Source organism: Triticum urartu, chromosome 7, assembly GCF_003073215.2.
Source record: "Triticum urartu cultivar G1812 chromosome 7, Tu2.1, whole genome shotgun sequence".
Taxonomy (NCBI): domain Eukaryota; kingdom Viridiplantae; phylum Streptophyta; class Magnoliopsida; order Poales; family Poaceae; genus Triticum; species Triticum urartu.
This window is the reverse complement of record NC_053028.1, coordinates 83,977,375-83,991,322: the sequence shown is the minus strand read 5'-3', so window position 1 is coordinate 83,991,322 and position 13,948 is coordinate 83,977,375. Positions and strand designations below refer to the sequence as shown.

General features: G+C 43.9%; 2 protein-coding genes across 3 annotated transcripts; one reads left to right on the top strand and one right to left on the bottom strand.

The window, feature by feature from the left end:
• The first annotated feature begins 1,798 nt into the window (after positions 1 to 1,798).
• On the top strand, positions 1,799 to 4,304 carry LOC125525245. The gene is made up of 3 exons (XM_048690250.1): positions 1,799 to 2,392; positions 2,636 to 2,918; positions 3,995 to 4,304. Exons 1-3 carry the CDS (start codon positions 1,892 to 1,894, stop codon positions 4,033 to 4,035), a joined length of 825 nt encoding a protein of 274 aa, XP_048546207.1. The 5' UTR covers positions 1,799 to 1,891; the 3' UTR covers positions 4,036 to 4,304.
• A 780-nt stretch (positions 4,305 to 5,084) lies between these two features.
• Positions 5,085 to 12,990, bottom strand: LOC125518745 (putative disease resistance protein RGA1). Of its 2 annotated transcripts, XM_048683596.1 has the most exons (7): positions 12,581 to 12,990; positions 11,131 to 12,276; positions 8,271 to 10,595; positions 7,144 to 7,944; positions 6,629 to 6,700; positions 5,736 to 5,795; positions 5,085 to 5,623 (listed from the first exon to the last, which is right to left on the bottom strand). In XM_048683596.1, exons 1-7 carry the CDS (start codon positions 12,899 to 12,901, stop codon positions 5,555 to 5,557), a joined length of 4,794 nt encoding a protein of 1,597 aa, XP_048539553.1. In that variant the 5' UTR covers positions 12,902 to 12,990; the 3' UTR covers positions 5,085 to 5,554. The 2 variants fall into 2 exon arrangements, with proteins under 2 accessions (XP_048539553.1, XP_048539554.1); XM_048683597.1 differs by lacking the exons at positions 5,085 to 5,623; positions 5,736 to 5,795; positions 6,629 to 6,700 and having other exon boundaries at positions 7,356 to 7,595; positions 7,672 to 7,944.
• Positions 12,991 to 13,948: the final 958 nt, after the last annotated feature.

Here is a 13,948-nt window from a genome sequence, read left to right as displayed (position 1 = left end):
CTTTTTCATGTTTTTAAACATCAAATTATTTGTTAACAATTCCCACAGCAACGCGCGAGGTATTATCTAGTTTACTTAGTTTCTATCTATTTCTCTTTATTCAGCCACCCGTATCACATTCTTATGAGTAATTAAGCACGGTTTACCAATACAAGTGTTCAAAAATATATTAGTGATCATTTCATTTTTCAAGAATTGCAATGGACCAAACTATTGTCCAAGTTCTACATTCAAAACATGTAGCTGTAAAGCTAATCAATCATTATTATTGCTTATTAGTCCTAATCAATTACTATTTTTAACATTCTCTTTTTGTGGAAAGAGCGAAAGCATTATCAGTCAACTATAAAAAGTATGTTATAAGACCAGTGAAATCTGGGAAAAGAACTATGGTAAGAGTATGGCGTTTCCGTGCCCAGGCTCATTTGCACCCGGTCAGAAAATAAATCAAAACAAATACTGAAAAAATCCAAAAAAATCAAATTTTTTTGTGTGCAAGATAAATTGATACTTGAGGTACGCTTCAATTTTCAACTCATTTGGACATCTGAATAGTTCTCGGCAAAAAGACAAATCGGCTTAGAACAATGCGTGAACAATAAACTTTTTCACAGACCCTGAATTTGTCTTTTTTTGCCGAGAGCTGCTCAGATGTCCAAATGAGTTGAAAATTGGAGCGGACCTCACGCATCAATTTATCTACCACACAAAAAGAATTGGATTTGTTTAAATTTTCTAGTATTTGTTTTGATTTGTTTCGTCAGCGCGGGTGCAACTGAGTCTGGGCTCTGAAGTGGATTATCGGTATGGTAACACTTTCTCTTCTATTTAACCTCCATTTGTTCTATCATACACTCTAACTCGAAATAAATTGGGCGAAAGTACTCCCTCGGATCCATATTAATTAACGTTGATTTAGTACAAAATTGTACTAAACGAACATCAATTAGTTTGGACTGCAGAGAGTAATTTATTTTCCCTACATTTATTTCTATGAGCGAGAATTTCATGCACTTTAAAAATAACTATTTTAAAACATATGCCTCTTCTCCTACATTTCTATTATTCCTTGAGTTCCTTTTTATAAAGTTAAACCTTTTTTTATCTTTGACCAGTTTATAGAAAAAATAGCAATATCTACAACACTAATTAAATGAAATATGAGAATATCTTTCACGATGGATCAAGCGAAATTGATTTTGTATGAGCATTATTTTGGTGCTCCGGTGTTACTACTTCATTGTTCGCATTTATAATACACTTCGAGTAGACGGGAAGAAATGTCACGAACTTTATCTTTAGACAGTCATATACACCTTGAGTAGTTGAAGACTTGGAAACATTCTCGCACTAGTAGGATGTCCTTTTGGCCTCCTCTTATGATCAAAGTTTCAAATAGCGGGCTATGTCATTTAGCAACGGCTCGGCTAGAAGCTAAGAAAAGCCGTAGCGAAGCATTTTGCTTTTTTTAATCATGAAAATTTGAAATAAGGCATGAGTTGTTCCAAAAGCAAAGCTTAAAATTGGTTTACTCTCATAGCTCTCTAGTTTTCTAGTCACTCTGTTGTTTATTGGATGTTTTTTAGGATCATGTTTTGTTTATTAGAAACGGGCTTTATTTAGCTTAGCTGAGAAACAGATAAATATTACGTTTCCGAGGCCACGGCCCACAAGCCCACCTAGTGCCGAAAGCTGAGCACGGGGACGGCGTCAGGCACACACTCCTTGAAATACTCCGCCTTGGCGCCCAAACATAACCGTCGCAACCAACAGCCTTCGCTCCCCCTCTCCCCCCCGTCGCCGGAGCGCCAAGAAACCAAGAACCCGCTCCCCGTCTCCGCCGCGCAGATCCCACCTCCTCTCCTCCGCGGCTGTCCAGCTCAAGCGACCCATGGAGCTGTTCCAGCACGGCCAGCACGTGCGGCTGCGGAGCCGCGCGCTGGGCACGTACCTGCACGCCGACGATGACGGGCAGGGCGCCTCCCTCCACCACCGCCGGGCGTCGATGAACGCGGCGTGGGCGGTGCACGTGCACCATCCCCCCCGCGCGCAGGTGCCGTACCTGCTCCTCCACAGCGCCGCCTACGGCCTGTACCTCGCCGCCACGGACGGGCCGGCGCCGGTGGGCCTCCGCGGGTTCCGCGTCGAGCTGCGCAGCTACGACCATCGCGAGGCGGACGCGGTCTGCTGGACGGCCAGCCGGACGGGGTCCGGGGACGACGTCCGGCTCCAGCACTTCAACCTCGGCTGCCTCCGCGCCAACGGCAAGTACCTCCCCTGGAACAACGGCGCCAGCATCGGCCACATCGACGGCGCCAGCACGATGATGCACTGGGTCGTGGAGCCCATCCCCGCCCGGGAGACCATGCCTCCCCTCCCACGTTCGACCGGGGTGAGTCCGCCATGCCCGCTTCTTGATTCTTCCCCATCGAATTCGCGCGAGCTGGGTTCTTGGATTGGACGTCCTTAACATGCATCGGAATATGACCGCGGAGATCGCAAATCGTGTTAATTTCGTTCGCCTGGGAGCAATTCTTGGCTCGGTTCTTGCCAAATTTGCGCTTTCAAATTCTTGGCATCTCAAATTCGTATCTGATGATTTTGATCTGCTGACGATGTTGGGGCTCAACTGCAGCTTACCCTCCCCCGGGCCGTGCTGCCGTCGCGGCAGATCGTGTACGTGTGGACGGACAACCACGGGGACCTCATCACCAGCGGCTGGCACACGTTCAGGGGGAGATCCGTGTTCCGCCTGAGGAAGGAGCTGGCCAGGCTGCTCAACGCCGTCCAAGTCTTGGGCGTCGGCGACCTCGTCTTGTGCCTCCCCACACGTGATGGCCGGCTTTTCCCACTCCTCGTCGACCTGCCCAACAACCGCCAGCCCCTCCACGTCGTCGTCGTCATCGCCGGGACGCCTCGTAAGAGCCCCTCTACTTCCTAACTCTTCTCCTTTGGCAAGAAACTCTTATTTGCACTAGTCTTGAACTTGTCCGGATGTTTTGGGTTTCATTTCAGTTGAGTGCTGATCTGCCCGTGCTTGGGAAACAGTGTTCGAATCGAAACTAGTAGTCTGAAAAGCAGTCTGTTTGCTGAAACTTTTGCTGCTACTCTGTTTCAGTTAGGAATCTGAACTGCTGTAGGATTATAGGCATCAGTAAAAATTGCTGAATCAAATCAGTTGTCTGAAGCTAGTTGTTTGTTAGGGTGAAAATCATTTCATAACTCTAAAATCCACACTGTTTGACTGAAGCTAGTTGGAAACTATTGGTTTTGATGCCATTCAGAGGATTCAGTTCTTCAATTTAATCAATACCAATATACCATATGTATGCCACTAGTGGAAAACTTCTGAACTTCAAAAGCCAAATCAGTTCGGTCTGCCTAGCTCAGATTTGCAGTAGTTTGAACTTGTCCGGATGTTTTCGTTTTGGTTTCAGTTGAGTGCTAATCTGCCCGTGCTTGGAAAACAGTAGTCTGAAAAACAGTTTGCTGAAACTTTTGCTGCTAATCTGTTTCAGTTAGGAATCTAAACTGCTATAGGTTTATAGACATCAGTAGAAGTTCCTGAATCAAATCCGTAGGTGTTCGACCGGCACGACATTATGCTGGAAGGTTGTCTCTGAAGCTAGTTTGTTGGGGTGAAAATCATTTCATAGGTCTAAAATCCCCACTGAACCTTGATATGGAAACTATTGGTTTTGATGCCACTGTGCTTCCATTCAGATGATTCAGTTCTTCAATTTAATTAATATCAATGTACCATATATATGCCACTAGTGGAAAACTTCTGAACTTCAAAACCCAAATCAGTTCGGTCTGCCTAGTTCTGATTCACAGAGAAGATAATGATCTCTGTTTTTCAGCCTACTGTAACTGTATCGAGTACATTGTTTTGAGGTTCTGTACATCTTCTTTCTTATCTTCGTATTTAAACTTGTTGCAGCACTTGTGACACATGATGCCTAACTGCTTAACTATTTTTCTGCTAATTCAGTTCACGCGCGGCTGCGGTATGCGGATGTCGATGCAGAGTAGAGAGATACCCCTACAAGTCGCTTTCCTGTCCACGTCTTCAGAAGTGTCGCCGCCTCAGACACGATGACATTAGAGCCCGGTTCCTTCCGTTGAGATATGGGTTCAGGAAAACCCAGCAGTTGTTGTGTTTCTGCTAGCTAAGCTAAACTTGGTTTGTTCTCCTGACAGTAGGAAACCTATTTGCGTTGGCATCACGGTTCTAAAATTCTGAAACTGTTTGAACAATGATGCAGTGACATCAGCCTGTAATGTGTTGACAATTGCCACTACTTTAAAGTTGCTAGCTGCATTTTCTCTTAGATGAAGCATTTGGTGTCGATGCAGATGTGGCGGTTCTTGCAGTGAGTTGAGCACTTGAGTTTCGTTATTCTGCTGAAAGTTTCAGTACTGTTTGTTTTGCTTTATTTTCAGGCTGTGCCCCCCGGTGTCTGAAATGTAGCTCCATTTCTGGGACGAGTAATTCAGGTTGTGTCCCCCAGTAGATTGGATTTGGTGTGCATGGGTTATCTGGGAGCTACTCCCTCCGTTTCTTTTTACTCCGCATATAAGATTTGGTCAAAGTCAAACTACACAAAGTTTGACCAAATTTATATAAAAAAATGAACATCTACAATATTAAAACTATATAGTATGAAAATACATTTTGTGATGCATCTGATAATATTGATTTCATATTGTCAATGTTTATATTTTTTAATATAAAATTAGTCAAACTTTACAAAGCTTGACTTTGACCAAACCTTATATGCAGACTAAAAAGAAACGGAGGGAGTACTTACTGGTCTGACCTGTACCAATGTGTAATTCCAACTTTCTCTTCTTCTCTTATTTACTCTGCGAGAATAGTTGAATTCGTCTTCTAAGCAACTACTCCCTCCGTTCCGAATTACTCGTCGCAGAAATGGATGTATCTAGTTGTGTCCCCCGGTATCTAGATGTACCAATGTTTTGCTTTATTCTGCTGAAAGTTTCAGTCACTGTTTGTTTTGCTTTATTGCCACTACTTTAAATAAGAGAAGAAGAGAAAGTTGGAATTACACATTGGTACAGGTCAGACCAGTAAGTAGCTCCCAGATAACCCATGCACACCAAATTGTCAACAACATTTTGATATTGTGACATGGCACGTCATATTACCAATACAATGAATATACCCTCACAGTACTGCTGACTCCAGTAATGGACCCTTCAATCTGTAAAATCCGTTTGAACACAACCAAAGCACTTTTCGTTTTTCTGAACAGCAACACAACCAAACCAGTTAACCATATACTAACTTTCACAGACCTGATTTGCAGGAACATATTGCCCATGCGGCGATTCGAATCACAGGGGGTGCATTGGCTTCAAATTAACGCGAAGCAACAATACGGATAGCAAGGAGTACGTTTTGCAGCTGGGTGCTGTGTTTGCAGCACACAACAGAAATGAGAAACTCATGTATTTCACCGAGGAAGAAGCATCCGGCGGAGGGAGGTCTTCACTGCCGCCATCTCCTTATTCGCATCATCATCATCGGTCACTTGGTTCCTGAAGGGCCTGGTTGGTCAGGGTTGGCTGCATCACCAGAGAGGAACTCTGTCGGTTCCTGCATTGACCATAGAGTTTTCAGTGGGAGAGAAATGCTGAATTTAGAGAGACCATGCTACAAGATACTTAAAACAGATAAAAGTATCGAGGTTCGCCTTTTCTGCTTGCACCTCTTGCCACGTGCCAAGGATGGTCGGCAGTGACCCAGCATCTGCATCCGGCATGTACCACTGCAACAGCAAAGTGAAAATCTTCAGTCTACTCTGTTAAGTTTGCGACTCTTTGTAGCATAGTAATATCAGCTTATCATGGGAATAAGAAAACTGTGCAGTCTCGTAAGGGACATGAGTATAAGGGCGTGTTTGGTTGGGATGTGCACTGTCTGTTGCAAAAAAAAAAGGCTGTGGGCTCTCTGTTGTGGGAATATTGTAGGTCGTTTGGCAAACTGATTAGATATTAGATAATCGCCCACCCCTTCCACGTGCGATTTATAAGTTATGCATGGCCGTGCCTTAGGGCGTATTGGTTGAAGAAGTTTCTTCTTTTCTCTCAAAAAAACCCTTCTGAAATACAAGCTTCTTCCAAAGCATACAGCTAGTAGTATAAGCCAATAGCCAAAGCCAAAAGAACATGAACAGGTTACAGAAACACGTTTCTTTCGGTTTTGTCTTATAAGACAAAAGCCACCTCCAATAAGCCTAACCAAACACCCTCTAAAGCCCTACCATGTGCTGCCTCCATTCTCTAGTATATTGTCAAACTAGCTTCAAAGAATTGACCTTGGGTACATGACATTCTATGATTCCAAGGTGACTTTTCACCATCATTTCGTGAGATATCCATGTCTCCTTCAGTATCCATATGAGTGCTTCCATGTTTGTTTACGGGACTAGAATAATCATAATGAATACTACACCAAGAGGAATGAGTAACATGATAAATGTTATGAGTGAGGGTAAATATGTGCTTTAAATTAGAATGCCATCTTCTATTACAACGACAAGGTTAATCTGATGTCTACATGAGCCAAAGCACTTAAGTAGGTCAATCAAGCCATACTCACCTCACTGGACTTTCGAAGTTTGCACTTGAAGAGTTCACCATTTCGCCACTCTGCATGCATTATCGGCTCACACTGACATAAAAATGCTAGAGCATTAGAACAAGATGAGGGATGGAAGTGACCATCTTGTCATGTCACTGAATGAAATAAGATTATGCCAAAATCTTGAAATCACTGTTTGACTGTGCCACACAATATTCAAATACATTTTTTTACAGAAAAATGGTTTAATTACATGAATGTTACCCAAAAGAAGAGGATGATTTGGAATTCTAGTTACTAGTGTTACAGAATCATTGTTTCGATAGAATCTTGCACATAGAAAGAAGCACGTCACACTTTTGCATGGGGTGTCAACGTAATAGCACAGGTGAAAAGTATAATTCAGAAATGGACCTTGCACAGCTACCTTGACATCGGCTAAGAATTAGGAAGAAAGTAATTGCATAACTTTTGTATCAAAAAACTTTAAAAGATGGTATGTTCGTATATTTAAGGTGCTGGACAGAACTTACACCAATTATTTCCACAAAAGTAATGTGTCTTATCATGTCCAAAATCACCACAGAAGGCACCTGCTTGAGTGTCCCCTGGCAATCCTCGATTCTTAAGGCAATCTGGTGACGATCATAAACAAACTGGGATAGGTTGAGCGGTGGTTTGCTCTTTATGATGTGAAGTTCACGCAGCGAGGAGAGTTTGCACAACCATCCAGGCATGTCACTCCCATGCAACTCCAGTTTCTGAAGGGAGGTAAGGAGGAGGATGCTTTCTTGCCAACTGCTCATATTTGTACAGCCATAAACTGATAGTAATCTCAGGAATTTGAAGTATTGGAGTCCTGTGCATCTACCATGTAAATAGAAGCAGAATAGTTCTGATGTGGGCATGTCCCAGGGAGCAGGATCATCATGGTGCTCCGGCACTATTACGTCACTAGTCACACTGATAATGCACTTTGAGCAGACTGGAAGAAATGGCACAAACTTAAGCTTTGGACAGTCAAAAACCTTGAGTAGTTGAAGATCAGGTAAGATCCTCACATGAGCAGCATGTGCTGCAGGAGCATGCGCGGTAGTCCACCTTTCAAGATTAGGCATGCTCCCTATCTTGAGGGTTTGTAGCATCGGCAAACAATTGCTGCCCCCGGAAATATCCTGATGCACTGTCTTGAGATCAGGCATCTGTCGTAGTGTCAATGAACGTAGCTTTTCTAGACAGCCAAGGGGAGGAAGTCGGTCGCAGCCAATGAAATTGTCAAGCTCAAGATTTACAAGATTCTTGAGACAGGATACCATATTCGTCAACCAATTGACCTGTAAAACGAAGATGCCAAACTATCAGAAATTATGATTCTTCTCCTACATTTTTTTGAGGTTTATTGTCCATTTGTGTTCTTTTTGTCATTCTGAATTCTACTTGAAGCCTGGTTGGCTGGTTCCACCAGAAACTGCATATTGTTGGCACACAAAATTATCTTTTTCAATTCATGGGTCTATGATTTGACAGATTATGATGTTAAATGACAGCACGCAATGCCCTACATGAAATATATGTAATTTCTATACAGATCTGTGTCATTTTGTGAAGAGTGAAGCGTGTCAAAGTAAGAAAAACGTATCTTGTTGGTTATGCTTCTTACCTCTTGGTCATTTACTAATTTAGTCGGGTGGCTACAACAAATCGACAGGTCCACCAATGCAGTAAGATGTAGTACTTGCTCTAGAGTGTTATAATTTACTAGGCAGTTGTGGATTTTCAGACACTCCAGTGAAGTGACGCCTCCCAAGCATTCAGGAACACTGCTCATTGCTATATCTAAAATCTTCAGTGAAGTTAGCATGGCAATGCTACCTCTCCAGTTATCCAGACCTTTGCAGTGGCGCACACCGAGGAACTTGAGGGAGGTAAGAGACTGCAACCCCATCAAACCATCAGAAGATAGTGTGCAGGAATCGATCAGCACCCTTATTGTTGGCATGTAATACAAATGGCCATTTGATCGAACTCCTGACGATAGAACTTGATTGCTTCTATAAATTTCCAATGACACAGATCGAGGAAGGAACGGCTGAAATCTCAACTTTGGACATTTGTGTATCTTCACATGATGAAGAACTGGGAACATGAATTCCACATCATTGCCACTTACAGTAGCATCTGTGTGCCATTTCTCCAGGTTTGGCATATTCTCTATCACAATGTTTCTTAACTTCTGAAATGGTCTAGCACCCCCTGAGAATTCTTGATTGACTTCCTTGATGTGAGGCATGTCAGATATCACCAACATATGTAGCTTAGGCAGTTGTCCAAGGGGTGGAAGGCAGCCACATGTTTCCAGATGGCGTAGTTCAAGGTGAGCAAGGTTTGGGAGGAAAGATGCAATGTCTGTCATCCAACTAGGAAATGTAGAAATAGTACAGCCCAACAATTCAAACCGCTCTAGTGTCCTTGGAGGTTGCAATTTCTCAAGCACGGCCTCTTGAGGCACAAGTTCTTGTGCTAGTTCTGTACCAGTCCCATAACCATGCCCCGAGACAATCAGTGAGCGCAGCTGCCGCCTTTTCGATAATTGCAGTTCCTCAACTTCCGCAAGATTCTGCACACGCCCAAGATCTCCAACTTGAAGAGTATTATTCTTTATGCTTAAATCACTTGGTTTATTCTCCCCAGTAAAGAAAAAACTAGACCTGGAGCTACTTAAAGCATTAAAGAACACGATATCTTCTTCATTTTCCCATGACCAATTGACAAGGCCATCCGCCAGCAGAATCTTGAGATTGGACATTTCAGCTATTCCCTTCGGAATGTTGACATTACCATTGCCAATGTATGACATGTTCAGCTCTTCAAGTTTGACTAAATTGCCATAGTTACCAGGTAACTTATGAAGATCCGTGCACCATGATATATTCATATACTCTAAATTGACAAGTTCACTAACAGATTCAGGCAATGCAGAAATCTGAGAACTTGACAGGTCTAGATACTGGAGTTGTTTGAGATTCCCGAATGACTCTGGAAGTACAGTTAGTTCCCAGCAGTCAGATAGAATTAGTACCTTCAAATTTTTAAGTCCAGAAATAGATTCAGGCAATTTCTGAAGCTTGTGACAATCTGACAGATCCAGAGTCTCAAGGTTGCCAAATAGTTCTGGTAGCTCTTTAAGTTGATAACAACATGACAAATTTAGACCCTTCAAATGATCAAGTTTAGCAAAAGAATCAGACAATGCATCGAGTTTCCAACAGTTTGAAAGATCTAGAACACGAAGCTTTTGAAGGCTACCAAGACTCTCTGGAAGCTTTGTTAAGTCGCAACAAGATGATAAATCCAGAGTTGACAGGCTAAAAAGATTGCCAAAATGTGGAGGCAACTCCTTAATTGCAGAGCAGTTCGACATGTCTAGATACTGCAACTTTCCAAGACTACATAATGATTCTGGCAGTACCAAAAGATTAGAACAACCACTCAGATTTAAGTAACGCAGCTTCTCAAGAGAACCCATGTCATGTGGAAGTGCCCCAATCAAGCTACCTGAGAGCTTTAATGCCTGTAAATTGTGCAGACTGCTCAAGTGATTAAGCGTTTTATCTTGCATTCCTGAAGCATCAAGGTACCTCAGTAGCTTCAACTGTTTGATGCAACTTGGCAGCACCAAAAGAGAACATCCACTTAAATTCAAGACTCTCAAGAATTTAGTAGAAAATATTTTGTTAGGGATCTTTTCTTGCTTCCATTCGTTAACATGGAGAGCCCTCAGTTTTCTCATCATGTTGTTACGGAGAGTTGTTGGATTGCAATTGGTGAGCACTGCATAACGGCAGTCATTGTGTGTGGAACTAACTTTAAGGTTACTCTCAGTGTCAAGGAAAAGTAGGTCCACCATCGCCAGCGATCTTGCCAAGTCATATACTAGGTCATGCAAACGGAATACATTTGGTGCTTCAATACATTTCCTGGAAATCTGGAAGAAAAATGTTACAAACAAACACCATGTGCCAGCCAAATGCTGAGCAATTCCACTTTTAAAGACAAAAACAACAGAACAATCCAACACAAAAGTATAATGAGCTGATTTGGATAACACCAACGACATATACTCGTATTTTCAAGTGATGCATATTCATAAATAATCACAACACTTGGATGACATCTACACCTATGATTGCATATTGAATTCACATATTGGTTCTTCTGCTTCCATAAATTGGGAACTGGATCATGGTATGCGACTATCTGGTATTTTTTTTTTGACGCGTCAACGGCGGGCTTACGCCGGCCTGAACCATATATTACTTAAAAGAGATGTTTACACAGGAGGTTACAGGGGGGTTGCGAGAGGGAGAGAGAGGGGTGGGGGGGGTAGCCGAAGATTACATAGCGTTACAATCCCCAAAGATTTAGTTTCATTCATGGTATGCGACTATCTGGTATTTGATAAGGAACAGAATGAAACTAAACCTGAGAAAATATTTATAAAAGCCTACAGGGTGACTCACAGGTGTTTGTGTAGTTGAAATCTGAAGGAAGGACATCCCCAAAAGTTGTTTAACATACTCCTCACCGCGCCTTTCAGGATGGAACGACTCATTAAGCCGAATAAACCCAAGTGCAATCCATTGTTGGATCAGCAAGTCCTTATCAATGTAACTGCCTTTTGGGAAGACAGAGCAATACACAAAGCATAATTTCAAGGTGGCAGACATATGTTGAAAGCTCAACTTCAATGATGGTAGGACACTCTCAAAAGATATATCCTGTTTTCCCTCCAATTCCCAGAGGTGACTATCCCTGATATCTTCCCACTCATCAACCCCTTCCTTCCATTTTAGTACGAATGCAAGCGATCTCACAGCCAGAGGAACACCTTTGCACTTCTTTACTATGTCTCTGCCGATGTGTTGCAGTCTTGCTTCTTTGGCTTGAGAGACGAAGGCCGTTTCCTTGAAAAGATCCCAACATTCTCCATCAGATAAACTCTCCAGCCTGTGGCACAGGACAGGGTCCATGTTTATAGCGATTTTCTCATATCGTGTAGTAACTAAGACCATGCTTCCCTTTGCACCAACATTCAGAAAATCCATCAACTTCAGCAGTTCATGCGGGTCTTCCTCCCAAATGTCATCCAGAACGATCAAGAAGGTCTTGTCCTTGAGCAATCCTTTCAGTTGCGTCTTCAAGTGATCCAAATCACCAGAACAATTTGCTTCAAGTTTGGAAAGTATCGACTTGCCAATTTTTATCAAATCATATTTCATAGACACATGAATCCAGACCCTACAATCGAAGGCTCTAATCACAGGCTCAGCATTGAAGGCCAGCCGGGCAAGTGTCGTCTTCCCTAAACCGCCAAAGCCATGAATCGAAATAACAGAGAGCTCTTTCTCGGTGTGCCTGAGCAAAGCGCTCACTACAGCTTCTCTGTCCTCCTCTCTCCCCACGATATATTCTCTGAAATCCGACCATGTTTCTCTTCGGCTGATATCATCATCCTGATCATGGAGGTCGCTACTCGTGCCACCATGGGATCTTGCAAGGCCAGCATCTGCTTGAATTCGTCCTAATCTTTCCCTCATCTTCTTCATTTTGTGAGCCAAGATGCTGCGCGACAGAGATATATTATAGCACCAGCGGCAGCGGGGCCCCTGTTGGTAGTAGTTAACGCCCGTTCAGTAGGAAAAATATGGTGAAATGGAAGTACGTATGAAACATACTGAGAGGAAGGTTCTCTACAGGTTTGCAGTAATACTATGAAGATACAGAAAAACATTCGTGTAAATTACGGGTTAGCTTGTAGTTCTTCTGAACAACAATCCACCATCACCACATCACTCCAAAAGTAGGGAGAGCGACATTTTGCTAGCAAAATTGCACACTTTGGAAACTGCAGCTTCAGAGCTAGTGGATGCACACATGACACATGCCAATTTCCGGTAAAACACGACGAACCTCGAGGAGCCAGTTGCTGCGGCGGCCCCGGGCGCCGGCGTCCGCGAACTCCTCCAGCAGGTCCTCGATGTCTTGCGCCGCCGCCTTGAGGCGCCCGAGCAGCAGGCGCGTCCTCTCGTCCATCCTCGCCGGCGCCGGCCCCCGGGCGGCGTCCGCGTCCCTGAGCGCCGCGTGGATGGTCTCCAGCGTGTCCCCCATGGCCCCCAGGTCGTCCTTGAAGCTCCAGAGCAGCCCCGCCTCGCGCTCGGCCGCGACGCGGATCATGTTCACCGCCTCCTTCACCACCGCCGACGCGAGCGTGTCCCCGACGATGAAACCCATCGCCGGGAGGAATGGGTGGAAGTGGAGATGACAACGCGGCCGCTCGGTCAACTAGGCAAGTGCGGATTCAACGCCCGCCTCCCTGGAGCTTAGTGCTGTGAAAGCGAAATAAGTACTCCCTCCCTTTTTTGTTTAAAGGACTGAATTCACTCAAAAATCTTTTCCACCAAGATAGATGTTCGAGTAGTAGTAGATCAATTATGTATTTTGTAAAAGTAGTCAATTAGTGTGCTCGTTATTCTAAGAGCAACTTTAGCAGACCCCGCATCCCGCCGGCTCGCAAAACGCGTTTGCAGTTCGCGTAAAACCGCTTTTGCGGGTCGGCGCGGGCTGGCACAGATGCAGACCTCGCAAACGGATCCGTAAAAAAGTATATTTGTGAAATATGTATTTTTACGGGTCGGCTATGCGGGTTCTATTCGGACACCATCGTGACGACCCGCAAACAGATAAACTGTAAATCTCACATTTAACATAGGATTTCACAAACAAATTCAAATTCAAACGACATAAACAGTTTTACGCTCAAATAGAAGTCAAGTTCATCACGGCTAACGCAAAAAAGGGCCCTGCAAAAGGTTTGCGCTTATGTCCGGCATCATCTTGATCGATCTTCACTCCGCGCCATCGAATCCACCTTGGAGTTCATCGGCGCCACCGAATCCACCTCCGACGCTTGTTCCAACTCCCACACCGAAATCATCCACATTGCCACCATATGGAGCGAAGAAAACATCACCGAAACTGTAGCACGGACCGGCCGACGCCACCATTCTTCTCTTCAAGATTTCTCTCCTTGCCATATCATGCCATGTTTTGGTGAGGTCGTCCATGTCATTGCGGTTCATTGACATGATCTTGTTCTCTTCGGCGAGCAACATGGACATATATTTGTTTTCGGCGGCACGTGCTCTTCTCTCCTCGATGGCAGCTTTGCGCAGCCCCTCTTCCTTGAGCAACTGCCACTTTTCTTGCTTCTCCTTCGCCTTCTTCTCGACCAACTCTTTCTTGATCTCCAACGATTTCAACAACATCGACTCGTTGGAA

Excerpts from the sequence above, each read along its gene's own strand:
- LOC125518745 (XM_048683596.1), bottom strand. The coding sequence starts at position 12,901 with ATGGGTTTCATCGTCGGGGACACGCTCGCGTCGGCGGTGGTGAAGGAG. Across the intron at positions 6,701-7,143 it reads CTTTTGTGGAAATAATTGGT|TGTGAGCCGATAATGCATGC; the intron begins GTAAGTTCTGTC and ends TTTTTATGTCAG. Across the intron at positions 5,796-6,628 it reads AACTTCGAAAGTCCAGTGAG|TGGTACATGCCGGATGCAGA; the intron begins GTGAGTATGGCT and ends TTGCTGTTGCAG.
- LOC125525245 (XM_048690250.1), top strand. The coding sequence starts at position 1,892 with ATGGAGCTGTTCCAGCACGGCCAGCACGTGCGGCTGCGGAGCCGCGCG. Across the intron at positions 2,393-2,635 it reads CCCTCCCACGTTCGACCGGG|CTTACCCTCCCCCGGGCCGT; the intron begins GTGAGTCCGCCA and ends GCTCAACTGCAG. Across the intron at positions 2,919-3,994 it reads CGTCATCGCCGGGACGCCTC|TTCACGCGCGGCTGCGGTAT; the intron begins GTAAGAGCCCCT and ends CTGCTAATTCAG.